The 20574-nt window shown below is 41.6% G+C and overlaps 1 protein-coding gene across 2 annotated transcripts in view; it reads right to left on the bottom strand.

Annotated features, from left to right (window-relative positions):
* ADAMTS20 (ADAM metallopeptidase with thrombospondin type 1 motif 20) overlaps positions 1 to 18553 on the bottom strand; it is a 202783-nt gene extending 184230 nt beyond the window's left edge. Inside the window, exons 1-3 of one of the 2 annotated variants that reach the window (XM_043886575.1) lie at positions 18542 to 18553; positions 5076 to 5449; positions 4134 to 4495 (exon numbers count right to left, since the gene is read on the bottom strand). In XM_043886575.1, the coding sequence (XP_043742510.1) occupies positions 4134 to 4495; positions 5076 to 5166 (453 nt within the window). In that variant the 5' untranslated portion in view covers positions 5167 to 5449; positions 18542 to 18553. Of the gene's footprint in view, positions 1 to 4133; positions 4496 to 5075; positions 5475 to 18541 lie in introns of those variants that run through there. The other variant, XM_043886584.1, reaches the window with a different exon arrangement.
* Positions 18554 to 20574: the final 2021 nt, after the last annotated feature.

The following is a 20574-nucleotide window of genomic DNA, read 5'->3' as shown; positions in this document are numbered from 1 at the left end:
AGGTTAGAAAAGCAAAAGTTATACCCACATGAAACAAAGAAAATTTCTGGCAGACTCATAGCCCCTTCTGGTTCTTGGGCCCAAAACACTTAAGAAAACTAAACAATACAAGTTATGGTTCAGCAGTTTAGTGAAAGAGAAAAACATGTAAAACCTAAGACTTCCAGAAGTAGGGGAAATATAGCTATATAGAAATTAAAAGAAAGCTTTAGTTCATATATCTGAGTTGCAACACTAGCAACTAAAAGGAATCAATAATTATGTTGTGGTGTCAATTTTTTTAAAGGTTGTATGTTCGGAGGTGTTTGGAAAATAGTAATTTGTTTTTTATTCCCTTCCTCGAAAAGTCAAGTTCCTCAGCAGCCACCAGAGAAAGGAAGAGCAGATGCTACTTCAAGTGAGAAGATGGAAGGGGAACAAATCAAGTGAATGAGACATGAAAGGGGAACTTAGGGCATTCCAGGAAGAAAAGAAGGATGGGTGCAAAGGGAACAGTTGGAAGGAGGCATGTGCGCTAACTCTTCTACTGGGGGGTTAAGGTCTGGAGGCAGAAGGTGAGTTAGATAGTCCAGGGGGACTGCCAAGATAAGTGCTTCAGCGTGCTACACAGGATTCGGGGAGGGATTTCTCTCTGCAAGGCCCTCTCACATACACACTGAACTAAGAGGCATGGCAGAGTCTGGCAAGGGAAGGAATCAAGTCCCCATGTCCTGGAGGGTCTCAGAGCCTTAGTGGGGTCTGGAAGATTACCGATGACATCACCAAACCACCTTACATGGGGACAGCACTGCACAGGAGTTAGGTGACCCTGTGTTGAGGGCTGCACATTGCATCAGGCAGACAAGAAATCAAACAGGTGTTGCAGCCAGAACTCAGAGGGATACACAGCACTAGAGAGAACCCAGGAGGGAATGAGTCAGTGAAACCCAACTGAACAAAGAAAAGCCATAAGTTCTCAGGCTCAGAATATAGCTGCTGGTGCCAGAAAAATGCAGAGAGACCAAGGCACAAAGGACATTGGATGCCAGAGGAACTAGAGGACAATATGATTTCCCCACGCTCCTCTCAAGCAATACAAAGGCCTCAGAGCACTTTATGGCCCTGTATGAGGTCATTTTCATCAATGGTCAACATTTGCCTGAATCCAGCAATGTTCAAGATAATGAACATTAGTGGGGGAAAAAAAATGAGGAGGTCTCACTCATTCAAGATATTTAGGAAAAGCATTTGATTGAGTACAACATCAATTCTTGATTAAAAGCAAAACTAAAAGCAAAGAGCAACCACAAAAAGAGAACCTCAGTAAGACTCGCTCTAAATATCCTTCAGTAAATCTCAACTTTAGCCATTAACGGACTGACAGAGATCAAAGCCAGATCATTACAGCAGCACACATACAAAGTTAGAGATGAGTTGGGAAGCGAGCAGGAGCAGGGCTGTAGGTGAGCATTACTGACAACCTGGGCATTGCCTCAAGGTGGATCTGCAGAAACTCAGCTGGTTCAGGTTGTGGGTAATGCAACTTTATCTGGATCTAAAGACTAATCTGAGATTAAAAAAAGAAATCTGGTGTTATAACAAACGGACTCTAAAGCCTATAGATTTACTACCACAAACCTGCCATGGTCAATATGTTTTCTTGATTTAGTATTTAAGGCATGGAAAAAAGTCCAGATGGGAAACGTTATTAGGAATGATGTTTCTGCTCATGTTGATTCATAATGTTGGAGTAGTTCAAATTATTTTTCAGCATCTCCTTTTTGAAAATGTTTTTAAGTCTTAACAGAAGTTCACCCTTTTCTATCATTTCATCAATTTGGACATAGTTGTCTAGTTATCCTGTATTATTAATTTATGTATGTACTTTGCTTTTGATAGACTTATTGATATTATCAGAGTTTAATTTGATTTAACATTTAAAAACATATTTTTCATACCTACATAACTCAGCTTTATCTCACTTTCTTTTTCTGCGTTGAAGACATCAGTCATGCAGAGATAGAAAATTTCCAGTAACACAGCAAATAACTAGCGGTACCAGGATCTAAAAATCTTTTAGAAGTGTGATCTGGACCAGTTATAAGTCTGAATCACTAATGAGATTAGTGACATTTCTTTGATTGTTTTCACTTATGATATTAGTACTATAGCAGATATTAGCTATTATTTTGGGCTTCCCTTGTGGCTCAGCTGGTAAAGAATCCACCTGCAATGTGAGAGACCGGGGTTCGATCCCTGAGTTGGGAAGATCCCCGGAGAATAGAAATTTATCTATTTATATAGGTAAATTTACATTTATCTATAGAAAGAAAAGGAAAGAAAATTGTTGAAGGCATTCCTTGTATGTATAAATCAAAATAATAATTTTATATACATATATAAAATATCTTGAGATATATATATGTAATATCATATATATATACACACACTAAGATAATAGCAGGGAAAAGAACAAACAGACATTCCAAATCTACTTAGTAATAACCAATACTCACACCCAGAAAGACATCTTACATCAATTAACCTGAAAGGAAGTATTACATTTGGCCTAGAGGGAACTGTTATCAATTTTCTACTTCATCAAAAAGTAAATAATGTTGATGTTCTGAAATTCTTCTAAATTTTGACGAACAAAAGCCAGAATACTTGGAGAGAATCCTGTAGCCAAATTATTAGTGTCTTCTTGAACACAAACTTACATGAAGTAAGTTCATGTATGTTTTAACATTAAGTGTTCACAACTAAAGGTTCTGTGAACTTGGGTAGAAAAGTGTTACATCTTTATTTCCCCTAAACTCTGATACTTAGCCTTTCCTTCAATTATGACTGCAGGTAAAACTACAGACATTGTGACTCTGTTAGCAACAAAATAATAGTTGCGCATTCACGCTCAGTTGCTTCAGATGTGTCTGACCCTTTGTAACCCCATGGATGATAGTTCTCCAGACTCCTCTGTCCATGGGTTCTCCAGGCAAGAATACTGGAGTGGGTTGCCATGCCCTTCTCCAGGGAATCTTTCCAACCCAAGGATCGAACCCTCATCCTCTGTGTCTCTTGTATTGGAGGTGGCATCTTTACCACTGAGCCACCAGGGAAGCCCCAAAATAATAGCTACTTCAACACTAACATACTGCAATATGAAACGATCTGGATAATTTATTCTCCTTACCGCCACAAAAGTATAGAAGTAGGTAATCTTCTCCCCAATAGATATTACTTAATGCATTAATAAAGAAGAAAGTATTACGATATCACAAATGCTAATACTTATAACATTTTGCTTATTGTTAGTATTTAAAAGGAAGCCAATTAAAGAACATGTATGCTACTTTACAGTAAAATTATGCTGACAGGAGGTTCTGGGTTTCCTCTAGAATGCTGAAAAAGTTGATGGGGGGAACAAAAGAAGGTTTAGAATCTCTGTTTTAGACGGAGAAAAGCAAATAAAACACAGAATCCAATATTTCATTTTATTTCCTCTCTCTGCAATGAGAGTTTTACAAAATCCACATCTTTTACTCTTGTCATTCTAATAATCATTTCTCATTTGCTGGCACCAGATCTTTGTAGATGCTCTACATTTTTAAGTATACATTTTAAACAGACAGATTCAACCTTTTCCCTATCCTGTAATTCACAAATTAATGATTATCCCCACACTAGCGGGGGGTGGGGGTGGGGGAACAACTCTTTTCAAACCCTATATTCATTCTTTTTCTCCTATCATTCTTCATTCAAAGAACATACTTAAGTAAATTCAGGGGAGTTGGCCTCAACAGAGAGTCCAGCATGGATGTGTAAGTGAAAGAGCCTGCCCTCCTGCTGGAAACCGCACTTCAAGTCAGGGCAGAGAGCCCTGCCTGCCTCCCCGACTAGCTCAGCATCTGACACTTTTTCTCACAGCTTTGCAAAAAAGGGTCAGTTGTGCCCAGCAGGGAGGGACAGGCTGATCCTCCATATCCTTCTCCCCCTGCAGGAAGGAGTGGCCTCTGGCTTGGGTTCATCTAGGTGTTAACCCCTCTGGTGGCGCACTCTGATAGCTTGGGTCCACCAACCGCGCACTCGGGAAAAGCCAATGCCCGGCTTACTGAACTGGATCCCAGGAAAACGCTAAGGGACCCCGGGGCGCTTACCAAGCCACCACAGAGGCTGAAGACGGCTGTGTGGTCCTCGCGAGCATTGACCTGGCCGCGATAGAAGCAGTGGCGCAGGTCTGGGGGCGCCGCGCTGCGCTCCTCCGTCCGGTGCGCAGGGGTGCCCAAGTGCACCTCGGTGTATCCCGCAGCCAGGAAGGCCGCGTCGGCGCTCAGGTTCAGCTGGAAGAGCTGCCCGTAGGCGCGGATTCGGTAGTGGGTTCTGAACGGTGTGGGCTCCAGACTCTCCGAGCTGCGCTTCCTCCGGCTGAAGTGGTGGCTCTGCGGGAACACTTCGCCGAACTCATTGACCCGCGCGGGGGTCACCACTTCGTAGGAGGCCAGTGTCCTCACTAAGGCTTCTGCAATCACAGCGATACGGCCATTGAGCCCCCAACCGTTTCCAACTTCCCAGCCTCGAACTTCTTCAACCAGACTTCCTTTCCAAAGAGCCGAGGCCCCAGGTCCCCATATCCCCGGCCGGGCGCGACAAATGGACACACGCTGGCCAGCGCGCGCGCGCACACACACGTGCGCTCTGTGAGTGTGCCTGCCTGCTTTCCCACACCCCCGATTCTCTCCACCCTCCCCAAGCAGGGACTCTGACATTCAGGGTCCTCAGCAGCCACCTCCTTCCCGCGTCCCTCTTCTCCTCCCTGTGGCCGCCAACTCGTGCCCCGCTGGCGCGCTCGCCATCCTGCCCCACGCGCCCCCGCCGCGTGGTCCCCGAAGGGAGACGTGGTCCCTGCGCGCGCGATTCCTAGGAACTCCGCATAGCCGCAACCTCCGGGGATGCTTCGGGCTGACGGATCCCGGAGTCCCGAGAGCCCCGGCAGGGCTACGGTCCCCCAGAGGACAGAGTCGCTCCCCCCGCCTCCGTCCTCCCGCCCCCTCTGGCCCGCGCCCCACCTCGCTGCTGAAGGCGCCCCGCGGTGACCTTACCCTGCCTGGGGTGGAAGTGAACTTCCCAAGACCTGGTGATGAACAGCGAGAGCTGGTAGAGCAGCCCCGTCAGCCACTTGACCACCCGCATGGTTCCACCGGGGGGATCCCGACCGGGGAGGCCAACGCGAGCCGCCCGCCGTCCCGCCGGCTTCTCAGCGCTCCGCTGCCTCTCCTCCCTCTCGCCCGTCGCTCTCCGCGCCGGCCGCCGCGGCGTCTCAGCAGCCTGCGGAGCAGCAGCCTCGGCCCCGGGCCGGCCCGTCGCGCCACACTGCCAGTCTTCGCTCCCTGAGCCGCTGCTTCATCTCACTGCAGCCCCGCAGCCCCTGGCTCGCTCTCCGCAGCCTCGCTTCGCTTCCTGCGCCCGCACCGCCCTCAGAAGCCCTCCACACCAGTCCAGCCCAGCGCGAGGAAGCCAGCCGACCTAGCAGGAACGGTGCCAAGATAGCCACCCCGGGCCGGGCTAGCGCGGGGGAGAGCCCGCCCCCAGGGGCCGCGCCGGGCCAATCAGCGGGAGGCGCGGCCCGGGCTCGCCCTCCAGCGAGCGGCCCGCCCCCAGCTCCCAGCCGCACGCGGAGTGCGGTCCCTGCGGGCTCCCGCTGTGGGCGCGCAGCGTGGTGAGTCGCCCGAGGCCCAGTTGGACGCCATCCAGTACCCGTAAAGCCTAGGACTCAAGTTGCGCGGCCGAGGTCCAGATAGGGGATAAGTGTGTGAGGTTTTAGTTCTTACAATGAAATGGCAAGCATCAGATGAAAAGTTTCTGTTACTTATGTATCATGGTAATGTTAGGTTTCTCAAACAAGATAAAGTAAACTACAGCGGGAAAATCTCGTAGGCAGAGGATGCTACCAATGAAGCTTAATGGCCAGGCCTCATTTGCAAGGCCTCTTGTGCACCCGAGGAGTTATTGAGAGTTTAGAGTGGAAAGCAAAGGTGCAATCTACAAACACTTCTGGGGGAGAATTTCTGACAATCACCTAAAGAAATTCAACAACAAAAAAAAGGATCGCAGTCTCCAAAGTTAGGGTAGTCATCGTCATTTTTTTTTTTCATTTCAGTATTCATTTTTGTACCTAATTTTCATAAAGGGCCTCACCAAATTATGTAAATATCAGCCACCACAAAATTTGGATCTACCCCTTTCTGTGGGCCATTGTTTTTATGAGACTTTCTGCGGGTAGTTTCACAGTATTCATATGCCCTTTGTTTATAAATACCCAAATAGCCCCATGTATTCACAGTTATCTTCCTCAGCATTTATTGTAGCTCTGAATCCAGCTGTGTCATCGTGTGGCTTGTTAAGTTGGATAAAGCTCAGTGGCAGCAAAAAGTGTCATCATTTCAGAACTCCTTTCTCATTACCCAAATCCATCTGTTTAATTTGCAGGTTCCATATTGCTCCTCTCAATAACCAATATGAAAAAAAAAAAAGAAAAAGAAGAGGAAGCGGTCAGATATTCTCCAAATCCAACCAAGGGAGAGAAAAAGTATGAATATAAAAAATAAAGGAATTAGATGAATAAATCTTCACAAACATAAAGAAATACACTGTCAATTGAGTCCCTGGCTGTCCTTTCTCCTCTGAGCTCTCAACAATGAAAATACTGTTCACTCTGAGTTGACCTCTCATGACAAACCTCTGTTTCATGCCCTTGGTCCATCTGCTCACCACAAATGTGGAAGTCTTGTCCAAGGAAGATTTTCTTACTTTTGCCAAGGAAATTATCCAGCTTGATGATGGTAATTCTTCCACAATCCATCCCCTTCTCATCTACCCCTTGCTCACAAGTGTCATTTTTATTCATCACAGAATTACAGACTTCTCATGGTGTTTTTCTAAATTAATCCTACTGTTACTCTAAACAAAGCAAAAATGGACTTGACCCACGACTATTTGGTGGTTACCTTTAGTATACTGTAATTTAGAGTCATTCCAATTGCCTTGCAGCTCTGAATGCATCTTTACCTTAGGAGTCATGCCTGTGTGTGCATGCTAAACCACTTCAGTCATATGACTCTGTGCAATCCTATGGACTGTAGCCCACCAGGTTCCTCTGTCCATGGGATTCTCCAAGAAAGAATACTGGAGTGGATTGTCAGGCCCTCTGCCAGGGGGTCTTTCCAACCCTGGGATTGAACCTGCATCTCTTATATCTCCTGCATTGGCAGGCAGGTTCTTTACCACTAGCGCCACCTAGGAAGCCCAGGTGCCATGCCTACCTTCATACAAATAACAGAAAATAGAACGGCACCAGTTTAACTGACTATCTGACTGCCTACTGCAGGCAAAATAGATATTTCATTTTCATCACAGAATGTTTGTCATTCAAAGTAGTATTTGCAGTGGAGCATTTGATTTTTTTCGATCTGCTTTAAGTTTTTGGAAACAATGTCCTAGGAACAGGATTGTTTTTTCTGGTTTTAAAGAAGCAGAAAGATGTATGGGATATGTATTTTATGTCATTATAATCTGCACAGTGTTAAGTAAAGAGCATTATTTCTTTCCTTTTTTAAAAGATAAATGTTACACAGTATCTAAGTAACTAACTGGATTTCTACAAACCCTGACACCAGAGTTTTTTCATTATTCCAGACTAGAACTGTTGTGATGAATATCACAACATTTATTTATCTCTCTTCTTATCTCACATTGTTTGTCTCTCTTCCTTTCTCCTTTCCTACTGGTGAATATGTCATGAATAAACTAATCTATGCCATCTAAATCAGGCATTTCTGCACGTGGACAATTATAGCTACCACTTATGGAATTCCTTTGACATACCAAACACTATACAAGGGACTTTAGAAAGGTTACCTTATTTATTTATGCATTTTCCCCCATAAGACTTAGAAAAATTAGGTAATTCAACCCAGATCACATATCAAGTTAGACTCAAATCTCTTTGGTTTCAAATTCCATACTTTTTAAAAGAAGACAGTTATGGAGTTGCTGCCCTGTACATTTTAGAATGTTCATCAGTATCCTTGCCCTCTATGCATTTAATGCCAGGAGTCTCTCAACCCTGTTGTGACAACCCCAAATATTTCTAGACATTGTCAAATGTGCCCCCAGAGAAACAAATTGGCTCCAGTTGAGAACTGACCTAACAGGGAGAAAAAGTTGGAAAATGGTAAATGCTCAGAAAATGGGTTTGCCGAGAGACCCCCATAGTTGCTGTTTAATTTTTAATTAAAAATGACCAATTGTTTAGTAGAAACTCTTTCTATGTTGTAGCAGATGAGGAAATTTTTCATTATTGTAGTTAAAATGGTACAAGCTGTGGCCATTGAATTAATAACTTTTAAACCATTGTTATTTCCAGTATTCATATACAAGTATACAGAAAAAACCAAGCTCCACTTCCCAAGGATTTATTAAGCTATGTTCTAATTGTCTATTTACTTGTCTGCAAACAAAACTAGATTATAAGCATCACGTGAAGAAGAACTATAAACAGACTGTTTGAGGAAGTATCCCCCATCACCAAATGCTGTGTAAGTACTAGTATTAAAATTTCTATAACCTAGGACAATTAGTGGAGAAGGCAATGGCACTCCACTCCAGTACTCTTGCCTGGAAAATCCCATGGAAGGAAGAGCCTGGTAGGCTGCAGCCCATGGGGTCGCTAGGAATTGGACATGACTGAGCGACTTCACTTTCACTTTTCACTTTCATGCATTGGAGAAGGAAATGGCAACCCACTCCAGTGTTCTTGCCTGGAGAATCCCAGGGACAGTGGAGCCTGGTGGGCTGCCGTCTATGGGATCGCACAGAGTTGGACACGACTGAAGCGACTTAGCAGCAGCAGCAGCAGGACAATTAGGGAAAATTACCAGTCAATCTTACAACAGACTGGTTCCAAATAGGGAAAGGAGTACGTCAAGGCTGTATACTGTCACCTTGCTTATTTAACTTATATGCAGAGTATATCATGAGAAACACTGGGCTGGATGAAGCACAAGCTGGAATCAAGATTGCCAGGAGAAATATCAATAACCTCAGATATGCAGATGACACCATCCTTATGACAGAAAGCAAAAAACTATAGAGCCTCTTGATGAAAGTGAAAGAGGAGAGTGAAAAAGTTGGCTTGAAGCTCAGCATTCAGAAAACTAAGATCATGGCATCCAGTCCCATCACTTCATGGCAAATAGATGGGGAAACAATGGACACAGTGACAGATTTATTTTGGGGGGCTCCAAAATCACTGCAGATGGTGACTGCTGCCATGAAATTAAAAGACGCTTACTCCTTGGAAGGAAAGTTATGACCAACCAAGACAGCATATTAAAAAGCAGAGACACTACTTTGCCAACAAAGGTCTGTCTAGTCAAAGCTATGGTCTTTCCAGTAGTAAGGTATGGATGTGAGAGTTGGACTATAAAGAAAGCTGAGGGCTGAAGAATTGATGCTTTTGCACTGTGGTGTTGGAGAAGACTCTTGAGAGTCCCTTGGACTGCAAGGAGATCAAACCAGTCCATCCTAAAGGAAATCAGTCCTGAGTGTTCATTGGAAGGACTGATGCTGAGGCTGAAACAACTGACTCATTTGAAAAGATCCTGTTGCTGGGAAAGAATGAAGGTGGGAGGAGAAGGGGACGACAGAGGATGAGATGGTTGGATGGCATCACCAACTCAATGGACATGAGTTTGAGTAAACTCCAGGAGTTGGTGATGGACAAGGAGGCCTGGGGTGCTGCCGTCAATGGGGGCACAAACAGTCAGACACAACTAAGTGAGTAAACTGAACTGAAGTGATCAGCCAATCTTATCTCTCTTTTAATTATGATATTTATGCCATTTATACTTAATATAATTATATGTTTACATTCAAGTCTATTATCCTGCTATTTGTTCCCTATTCCCTTCTCTCAGTTGAGGTTTTTTTTTTTCTCTTTCATAATTTAAAGATTTTGATCTATTGTCTTATTCCTTGAGTGTTTTGCCAATAAAGATATGTCATCCTTATCTTCTATATATGGGGTATTTTTGGAATGACTGTTTTTATGCTTTTCTCTCTCGATCACTATTGTTGTGTGAATTGTTTATGGTGTACCCTGAGGTGATTTTTTTCTGTGTCTTGTTTTTGGAGTTCATTGAATTTTGGGGACTGCAAGTTTATCATTTTCATCAAATGTGCTAACTTGGGAGCCATTATTTTTTCAAATGTATTTTTTTATTTTTCCTTCTTCTCCTTTAAGGGTTCTAATTATACGTATATGAAATTGAATGAAATTGTCTTATAGCTGCCTAAGGCTCAGTTCTTTAAATACTGTTTCTTCCTTTCTGTGTTTCATTTTGGGTTTTTGTTTTGTTTTGTTTTGTTTTTTGCTGTCTTCAAATTCACTTGTCTTTTCTTCTGCAATGTCTAATTTTACAGTAATCCTATTCAATGTATCTTTTGTCTCACAAGCTATAGTTTAGAACTTTAGCTTGGGTCTTTTTTTGTAATTTGCATGCCTCTGCTCAACTTCTTGAACATATGGAATGCAGTTGCAATCATTGTTTTGATGTCTGTTTTTAACATCTGAGCAAAATTCTTAGTCAAGTTTTGACAAATTGATTTTTTCCCCTCAGTATTGGTCATACTATTCTGCACCTTTGAGTGCTTGATAATTTTTGACTGGATGTGAATATTACATTTGTGAATATTGTGAATATTACCTTTTGGGGTGCTACATATGTTTGTATTCCTATAAATCTTCTTGAGCTTTGTTCTGGGATGCAGTTAGATCCTTTCTGATTCTACTTTTAAAATGCATTAAGCAACAGTGAAGCAGTGCTCAATATAGGGATAATTATTCCCCTTATTTATTATTATTATTATTACTGATAACTATTTAGAGGCAAGACCTGCCTGTGTACATCAATGCTTATGAATGGGAAGGTTTTCCTGTCTGTTTAGTGGGAACAGACACAATTTCTAATCATGTAAGTGTGAAGGGCGCTATTACTTCTGATTCTTTTGGGTGGTTCTTTCCTTATTCTTGTAGAATTTCTCACATGCATATGCACTATTTTTAAAGACTGGCATAGTTCATATTGTTCATTTATGGTGGAAAAGTCAACTGAAAAGATGAACTTTGCTGCATAAATTTGGATAGTTCGCCTTCTTCTGGAAATTCCTTTAAAAAACAAAGGATAGGGGGGAGGAGCCAAGATGGCGGAGGAGTAGGACGGGGAGACCACTTTCTCTCCTACAAATTCATCAAAAGAATAACTGAATGCAGAGCAAACTTCACAAAACAACTTCTGATCGCTAGCTGAGGTCATCAGGCGCCCAGAAAAGCAGACCATTGTCTTCGAAAGGAGGTAGGACAAAATATAAAAGATAAAAAGTGAGACAAAAGAGCTAAGGACGGAGACCCGTCCCGGGAAGGGAGTCTTAGGCGGCCTTGCTTGGGCTAGGGTCCGGGCCTGAGTGCCCTGAGGACAATCGGAGGGAGCTTCTGTGAGGTGCCAACTTGAACTGTGGGAGACCAAAAGAGAGAGAGAAAATTAACCGGCCGGAACACACTGCCTGCCGTTCGCAGAACAAAGGGACGGAGAAAGTCCCGAGAAGAGCTCGCAGGCTGCGGACGGGCCCAGCCCCACCGGAGGCAGGAGGCAGGGGGGAGGGGAAGGTCGCGGTGAGACACAGGGCATAGGCACCCGACCGGCGCGGGCGCGGACTGGGGCTGGGGACGCAGAGGGCGGAAGGCGCGCGCACCCGACTGGCGTCAGCGGAAACTGAGACTGGGTCCGCGGAAGGGAGTGAGTGTGCCACACCTGGGGATAGCGCGCCCATCAAGCCCCTCGCTGCCTGGACCGCTCTGACGGGGAAGGCACAGAGAGCAGGCGCAGCTTTTCCTTCCGCGCTTTTGTGTAACACCCGAGGGCTGGAACCTAGCGCAGCGCGGGGCGCGCTCCATATAGAACAGCCGGGAGCCTGAGCAGCGCAGACGGAGAAAGCAGCGTCAGCCCCTCCCGGCAGCGCCAGCCCGCCCCCGCAGGGCCAGCCCCTCCCCGCAGCGTCAGCCCCTCCCCGCAGCGTCAGCCCCTCCCCGCAGCGCAAGGGAACTAGCTACCTGAATAAGAGTCCACCTCCGCCCGCCTGTGTCAGGGCGGAAATGAGGCTCTGAAGAGACCGGCAAACAGAAGCCAAATAAACAAAGGGAACCGCTTCAGAAGGGACTGGTGCAACAGATTAAAATCCCTGTAGAAAACACCGACTTCACCGGAAGGGCCCTGTAGATATCGAGAAGTGTAAGCTGAAACGAGGAGCTATATGAAACTGAGCCGAACCCACACTGACCGCAACAGCTCCAGAGAAATTCCTAGATATATTTTTACTTTTTTTTTTCTAAGTAAGGAAAAAAAAAATTTTTTTTCTTTTTATATTTTTTCTTTTTTATTTTTTCTCTTTTATTTTCCTTTAAAATTCCCTATTACTCCCCCATTACTCCTTAACTTTCATTTTCATAGATTTTTACGATTTTTTTAATTAGGGGAAAAAAAAATTTTTTTTTTCTTCCTTTTTTTTTGTTTTTTTTTCTTTTTTTTCTTTTTCTTTTTTTTTTCTTTCTTCTTCTTTTTCTTTCTTTCCGTTTTCTCTTTTATTTTCTATTTTTCTTTTTCTTTTATTTCTTTTAAAGTCCTCTAGTACTCCTCTACTACTCTTCATTTTCATTTTCACTACACTATAACCTTACAAAAAAAAAAAAAGAGAAGCCCTATCTTTAAACTGAAGATTATTCTCTCCCAATCTTGACTCTCTGTTTTCTACCTCAGAACACCTCTATTTCCTCCTTTCCCCTTCTCTTCCCAATCCAATTCTGTGAATCCTTGTAGGTGTCTGAGATACGGAGAACACTCTGGGAACAGACAGCTGCGTAGATCTGTCTCTCTCCTCTTGAGTCCCCCTTTTTCTCCTCCTGCTCATCTCTATCTCCCTCCTCCCTTTTCTCCTGTTCATGTAACTCTGTGAACCTCTCTGGGTGTCCCTAATGGGGGAGAATCTTTTCGCCATTAACCTAGAAGTTTTATTATCAGTGCTGTATAGTTGGAGAAGTCCTGAGACTACAGGAAGAATAAAACTGAAATCCAGAGGCAGGAAACTTAAGCCCAAAACCTGAGAACACCAGAAAACTCCTGACTACATGGAACTTTAAGTAATAAGTGACCGTCCAAAAGCCTCCATACCTACACTGAAACCAACCACCACCCAAGAGCCAATAAGTTTTAGAGCAAGACATACCACGCAAATTCTCCAGCAACACAGGAACATAGCCCCGAATGTCAACATACAGGCTGCCCAAGGTCACACCTAACACATAGACCCATCTCAAAACTCATTACTGGGCACTCCATTGCCCTCCAAAGAGAAGAAATCAAGTTCCACGCACCAGTACACTGACACAAGCTTCCCTAACCGGGAAACCTTGACAAGCCAATTGTCTAACCCCACCCACTGGGTAAATCCTCCACAATAAAAAGGAACCACAGACCTCCAGAATACAGAAAGTCCACTCCAGACACAGCAATCTAAACAAGATGAAAAGGCAAAGAAATACCCAACAGGTAAAGGAACATGAAAAATGCCCACCAAGTCAAACAAAAGAGGAGGAAATAGGGAATCTACCTGAAAAAGAATTTAGAATAATGATAATAAAAAATGATCCAAAATCTTGAAAACAAAATGGAGTTACAGATAAGTAGCCTGGAGACAAAGATTGAAAAGATACAAGAATTGTTTAATAAAGACCTAGAAGAAATAAAAAAGAGTCAATTAAAAATGAACAATGCAATGAATGAGATCAAAAACACTTTGGAGGGAACCAAGAGTAGAATAACGGAGGCAGAAGATAGGATAAGTGAGGTAGAAGATAAAATGGTGGAAATAAATGAAGCAGAGAGGAAAAAAGAAAAAATGATCAAAAGAAATGAGGACAACCTCAGGGACCTCTGGGACAATGTGAAACGCCCCAACATTCGAATCATAGGAGTCCCAGAAGAAGAAGACAAAAAGAAAGGCCATGAGAAAATACTCGAGGAGATGATAGCTGAAAACGTCCCTAAAATGGGGAAGGAAATAGCCACCCAAGTCCAAGAAACCCAGAGAGTCCCAAACAGGATAAACCCAAGGTGAAACACCCCAAGACACATATTAATCAAACTAACAAAGATCAAACACAAAGAACAAATATTAAAAGCAGCAAGGGAAAAACAACAAATAACACACAAAGGCATTCCCATAAGGATAACAGCTGATCTATCAATAGAAACCCTCCAGGCCAGAAGGGAATGGCAGGACGTCCTGAAAGTAATGAAAGAGAATAACCTACAACCTAGATTACTGTATCCAGCAAGGATCTCATTCAGATATGAAGGAGAACTCAAAAGCTTTGCAGATAAGCAAAAGCTGAGAGAATTCAGCACCACCAAACCAGCTCTTCAACAAATGCTAAAGGATCTTCTCTAGACAGGAAATGCAGAAAGGTTGTATAAACGTGAACCCAAAACAACAAAGTAAATGGCAATGGGACCACACCTATCAATAATTACCTTAAATGTAAATGGGTTGAATGCCCCAACCAAAAGACAAAGATTGGCTGAATGGATACAAAAACAAGACCCCCATATATGCTGTCTACAAGAGACCCACCTCAAAACAAGAGACACATACAGACTAAAAGTGAAGGGCTGGAAAAAAATATTTCATGCAAGTGGAGACCAAAAGAAAGCAGGAGTCGCAATACTCATATCAGATAAAATAGACTTTCAAATAAAAGCTCTGAAAAGAGACAAAGAAGGACACTACATAATGATCAAAGGATCAATCCAAGAAGAAGATATAACAATTATAAATATATATGCACCCAACATAGGAGCACCGCAATATGTACGGCAAACACTAACGAGTATGAAAGAGGAAATTAATAGTAACACAATAATAGTGGGAAACTTTAATACCCCACTCACAACTGTGGATAGATCAACTAAACCGAAAATTAACAAGGAAACACAAACCTTGAATGACACAATGGACCAGCTAGACCTAATTGATATCTATAGGACATTTCACCCCAAAACAATCAACTTCACCTTTTTCTCAAGTGCACACGGAACCTTCTCCAGAATAGATCACATCCTGGGCCATAAATCTAGTCTTGGAAAATTCAAAAAAATTGAAATCATTCCAGTCATCTTTTCTGACCACAGTGCAGTAAGATTAGATCTCAATTACAGGAAAAAAATTGTTAAAAATTCAAACACCTGGAGGCTAAATAACACGCTTCTGAATAACCAACAAATCATAGAAGAAATCAAAAAAGAAATCAAAATATGTATAGAAATGAATGAAAATGAAAACACAACAACCCAAAACCTATGGGACACTGTAAAAGCAGTGCTAAGGGGAAGGTTCATAGCATCACAGGCTTACCTCAAGAAACAAGAAAAAAGCCAAATAAGTAACCTAACTCTACACCTAAAGCAATTAGAGAAGGAAGAAATGAAGAACCCCAGGGTTAGCAGAAGGAAAGAAATCTTAAAAATTAAGGCAGAAATAAATGCAATAGAAACTAAAGAGACCATAGCAAAAATCAACAAAGCTAAAAGCTGGTTTTTTGAAAAAATAAACAAAATTGACAAACCATTAGCAAGACTCATTAAGAAACAAAGAGAGAAGAACCAAATTAACAAAATTAGAAATGAAAATGGAGAGATCACAACAGACAACACTGAAATACAAAGGATCATAAGAGACTACTACCAGCAGCTCTATGCCAATAAAATGGACAACTTGGATGAAATGGACAAATTCTTAGAAAAGTATAACTTTCCAAAACTGAACCAGGAAGAAATAGAAGATCTTAACAGACCCATCACAGGCAAGGAAATCGAAAGTGTAATCAAAAATCTTCCAGCAAACAAAAGCCCAGGACCAGATGGCTTCACAGCTGAATTCTACCAAAAATTTAGAGAAGAGCTAACACCTACCTTACTCAAACTCTTCCAGAAAATTGCAGATGAAGGTAAGCTTCCAAACTCATTCTATGAGGCCACCATCACCCTAATTCCAAAACCAGACAAAGATGCCACAAAAAAAGAAAACTACAGGCCAATATCACTGATGAACATAGATGCAAAAATCCTTAACAAAATTCTAGCAAACAGAATCCAACAACATATTTAAAAAATCATACACCATGACCAAGTGGGCTTTATCCCAGGAATGCAAGGATTCTTCAATGTCCGCAAATCAATCAATGTAATACACCACATTAACAAATTGAAAGATAAAAACCATATGATTATCTCAATAGATGCAGAGAAAGCCTTTGACAAAATTCAACACTCATTTATGATTAAAACTCTCCAAAAAGCAGGAATAGAAGGAACATACCTCAACATAATAAAAGCTATATATGACAAACCCACAGCAAGCATCATCCTCAATGGTGAAAAATTGAAAGCATTTCCCCTGAAATCAGGAACAAGACAAGGTTGCCCACTCTCACCACTACTGTTCAACATAGTGTTGGAAGTTTTGGCCACAGCAATCAGAGCAGAAAAAGAAGTAAAAGGAATCCAGATAGGAAAAGAAGAAGTGAAACTCTCACTGTTTGCAGATGACATGATCCTCTACATAGAAAACCCTAAAGACTCTACCAGAAAATTACTAGAGCTAATCAATGAATATAGTAAAGTTGCAGGATATAAAATTAACACACAGAAATCCCTTGCATTCCTATATACTAACAATGAAAAAACAGAACGAGAAATTAAGGAAACAATACCATTCACCATTGCAACAAAAAGAATAAAATACTTAGGAGTATATCTACCTAAAGAAACAAAAGACCTATACATAGAAAACTATAAAACACTGATGAAAGAAATCAAAGAGGACACAAACAGATGGAGAAACATACCGTGTTCATGGATTGGAAGAATCAATATTGTCAAAATGGCTATTCTACCCAAAGCAGTCTATAGATTCAATGCAATCCCTATCAAGCTACCAACGGTATTTTTCACAGAACTAGACCAAAGAATTTCACAATTTGTATGGAAATACAAAAAACCTCGAATAGCCAAAGTAATCTTGAAAAAGAAGAATGGAACTGGAGGAATCAACCTGCCTGACTTCAGACTCTACTACAAAGCCACAGTCATCAAGACAGTGTGGTACTGGCACAAAGACAGAAATATAGACCAATGGAACAGAATAGAAACCCCAGAGATAAATCCACGAACCTATGGACACCTTATCTTTGACAAAGGAGGCAAGGATATACAATGGAAAAAAGACAACCTCTTTAACAAGTGGTGCTGGGAAAACTGGTCAACCACTTGTAAAAAAATGAAACTAGAACACTTTCTAACACCATACACAAAAATAAACTCAAAATGGATTAAAGATCTAAATGTAAGACCAGAAACTATAAAACTCCTAGAGGAGAACATAGGCAAAACACTCTCCGACATAAATCACAGCAAGATCCTCTATGACCCACCTCCCAGAATATTGGAAATAAAAGCAAAACTAAACAAATGGGATCTAATGAAACTTAAAAGCTTTTGCACTACAAAGGAAACTATAAGTAAGGTGAAAAGACAGCCGTCAGATTGGGAGAAAATAATAGCAAATGAAGAAACAGACAAAGGATTAATCTCAAAAATATACAAGCAACTCCTGCAGCTCAATTCCAGAAAAATAAATGACCCAATCAAAAAGTGGGCCAAAGAACTAAACAGACATTTCTCCAAAGAAGACATACAGATGGCTAACAAACACATGAAAAGGTGCTCAACATCACTCATTATTAGAGAAATGCAAATCAAAACCACAATGAGGTACCATTACACACCAGTCAGGATGGCTGCTATCCAAAAGTCTACAAGCAATAAATGCTGGAGAGGGTGTGGAGAAAAGGGAACCCTCTTACACTGTTGGTGGGAATGCAAACTAGTACAGCCACTATGGAAAACAGTGTGGAGATTCCTTAAAAAACTGGAAATAGAACTGCCATATGACCCAGCAATACCACTTCTGGGCATACACACTGAGGAAACCAGATCTGAAAGAGACACATGCACCCCAATGTTCATCACAGCACTGTTTATAATAGCCAGGACATGGAAGCAACCTAGATGCCCATCAGCAGATGAATGGATAAGGAAGCTGTGGTACATATACACCATGGAATATTACTCAGCCATTAAAAAGAATTCATTTGAACCAGTCCTAATGAGATGGATGAAACTGGAGCCCCTTATACAGAGTGAAGTAAGCCAGAAAGATAAAGAACATTACAGCATACTAACACATATATATGGAATTTAGAAAGATGGTAACGATAACCCTATATGCAAAACAGAAAAAGAGACACAGAAATACAGAACAGACTTTTGAACTCTGTGGGAGAAGGTGAGGGTGGGATGTTTCAAAAGAACAGCATGTATACTATCTATGGTGAAACAGATCACCAGCCCAGGTGGGATGCATGAGACAAGTGCTCGGGCCTGGTACACTGGGAAGACCCAGAGGAATCGGGTGGAGAGGGAGGTGGGAGGGGGGATCGGGATGGGGAATAAGTGTAAATCTATGGCTGATTCATATCAATGTATGACAAAACCCACTGAAATGTTGTGAAGTAATTAGCCTCCAACTAATAAAAAAAATAAAAAAATTAAAAAAAGGATAATGGTAACTCCAAGCTTATAGAACAGTTACTACAAACAAATAAATAAAGAAAAGGAATAAATAACACATTCACAAAGGAAAAAGAAGGCTTGGCAGGCACTGATATCAAGTAATATGAGGGGAAAATACACTTTCTCAAGATGAGTATTCGCCCTGTTTTTTGAAAGTTATAGACTTTGTGTGAAACACTGAAAGTTGAGTATGTGAGCAGGTTCATCAGCAGGAGTTCTCCTAGACCATGTTTTATGAAGACAAGCAGAGGAACCGGGCTATGCAGACAATAAAAAGGAAGCCAGAGCTATAGGAAGCTTTGTGATGAGACAGAAAGAAAGTAACTGGAAAGCTACTGCACCTCTCAACCCCAACAAGTAAGTAGCTGAGCTAGTCCAAAAAATTCAGTTAGCTCAAAGATGGCTTTTCTTTGTAAGGATTGCCCACAATAAATGCAAATATACTCTAAGAAGCAAGCTGGGAAAGAGGATCAAAATTTACCTACCACTGGAAAAAAGAATGTCAGAGAAACCTGATTATGGAGCAGATAGAAATTGTGACCAAATATTTTAGAATTAAGTATAAAACAATGAAGAGTTTTCTTTTGAAATTAGACCTCAAATCTACAGGATTTGAGAAATACAGGAAATCAGGGACAGTATAGAAAGATAAAAGGAAGAAATCAAATATATTCTAGCAAAACTTAGAAAAGAAATGGGGGGAGAATCACAACTGAAACAAAACTGAAAACAGTTTAAGAGAAAATTGAGGGAAGTGACCATGTTGAAATGGAAATTGTGGCAGGAAAGAAAAGAAGGAAAGAATAATAGATAGATTAGGGAGGAAAAGATAAAAAGATATGTATTAGAAATCAACATGCATGTATTTTGAGTCATCCCTGAAGACAAAAAAAAAAAAAAAGAACAGAAAAAAAGTTGTTAAAGTCATGATTCAAGGGACCTTTTGTTGAAATAGAACACCTGAATCAATGTATCTAGAAAGACACACTGGCTATAAAGAAAATGACAAAAAACGATCAACATCAAGACAATTCCTAATGAAGTTATTGGGCTTTAAAACAAAAAGAAATTTTTTTACCCAATCAGATAAAATAAATATTATTTATGAGAATAAAATAAATAGGTTATATTCACATTCTCCACAGTAACATTCAACATCTCAAGACAGTGGAATGATATCCTTAATATACATACTTGAGGAAAAAAAAGCGAGCCAAGGATTGTATCCACCCAAATTATCCTTTAAGTACAGACAATAGACAAACAATTTTGAATACAGAAGAACTCAGAGAATATTTTTCTGGCATCCAAAATGCAAAGAGAGGATAGGTAAATGATGGCAAAATGAATGAGAGTTTTGAATAATTTTAAGTTGAAGCTAAACTGAAACAAATGTTGAGTAACAGAACAAAATGAAAATTGTATCGAGTAAGATGATTTTGAACTGTGATGTTGGAGAAGACTCTTTGAGAGTCTCTTGGACTGTAAGGAGATCAAACCAGTCAATCCTAAAGGAAATCAACACTGAATATTCATTGGAAGGACTGATGCTGAAGCTGAAGCTCCAGTACTTGGGGCGCCTGATGCGAAGAGCTGACTCACTGGAAAAGACCCTGATGCTGGGAAAAATTGAGGGCAGCAGGAGAAGGGGACGACAGAGAATGCGATGGTTGGTGGCATCACCAACTCAATGGACATGAGTTTGAGCAAGCTCCGGGAGCTAGTGAAAGACAGGGAAGCCTTACATGCTGCAATCCATGGGGTCGCAAACAGTTGGACATAACTAAGCAACTGAACA

Source organism: Cervus elaphus, chromosome 3, assembly GCF_910594005.1.
Source record: "Cervus elaphus chromosome 3, mCerEla1.1, whole genome shotgun sequence".
NCBI lineage: Eukaryota > Metazoa > Chordata > Mammalia > Artiodactyla > Cervidae > Cervus > Cervus elaphus.
Note: the sequence above shows the minus strand (reverse complement) of the source record. Positions and strands in the feature narration are given on the sequence as shown.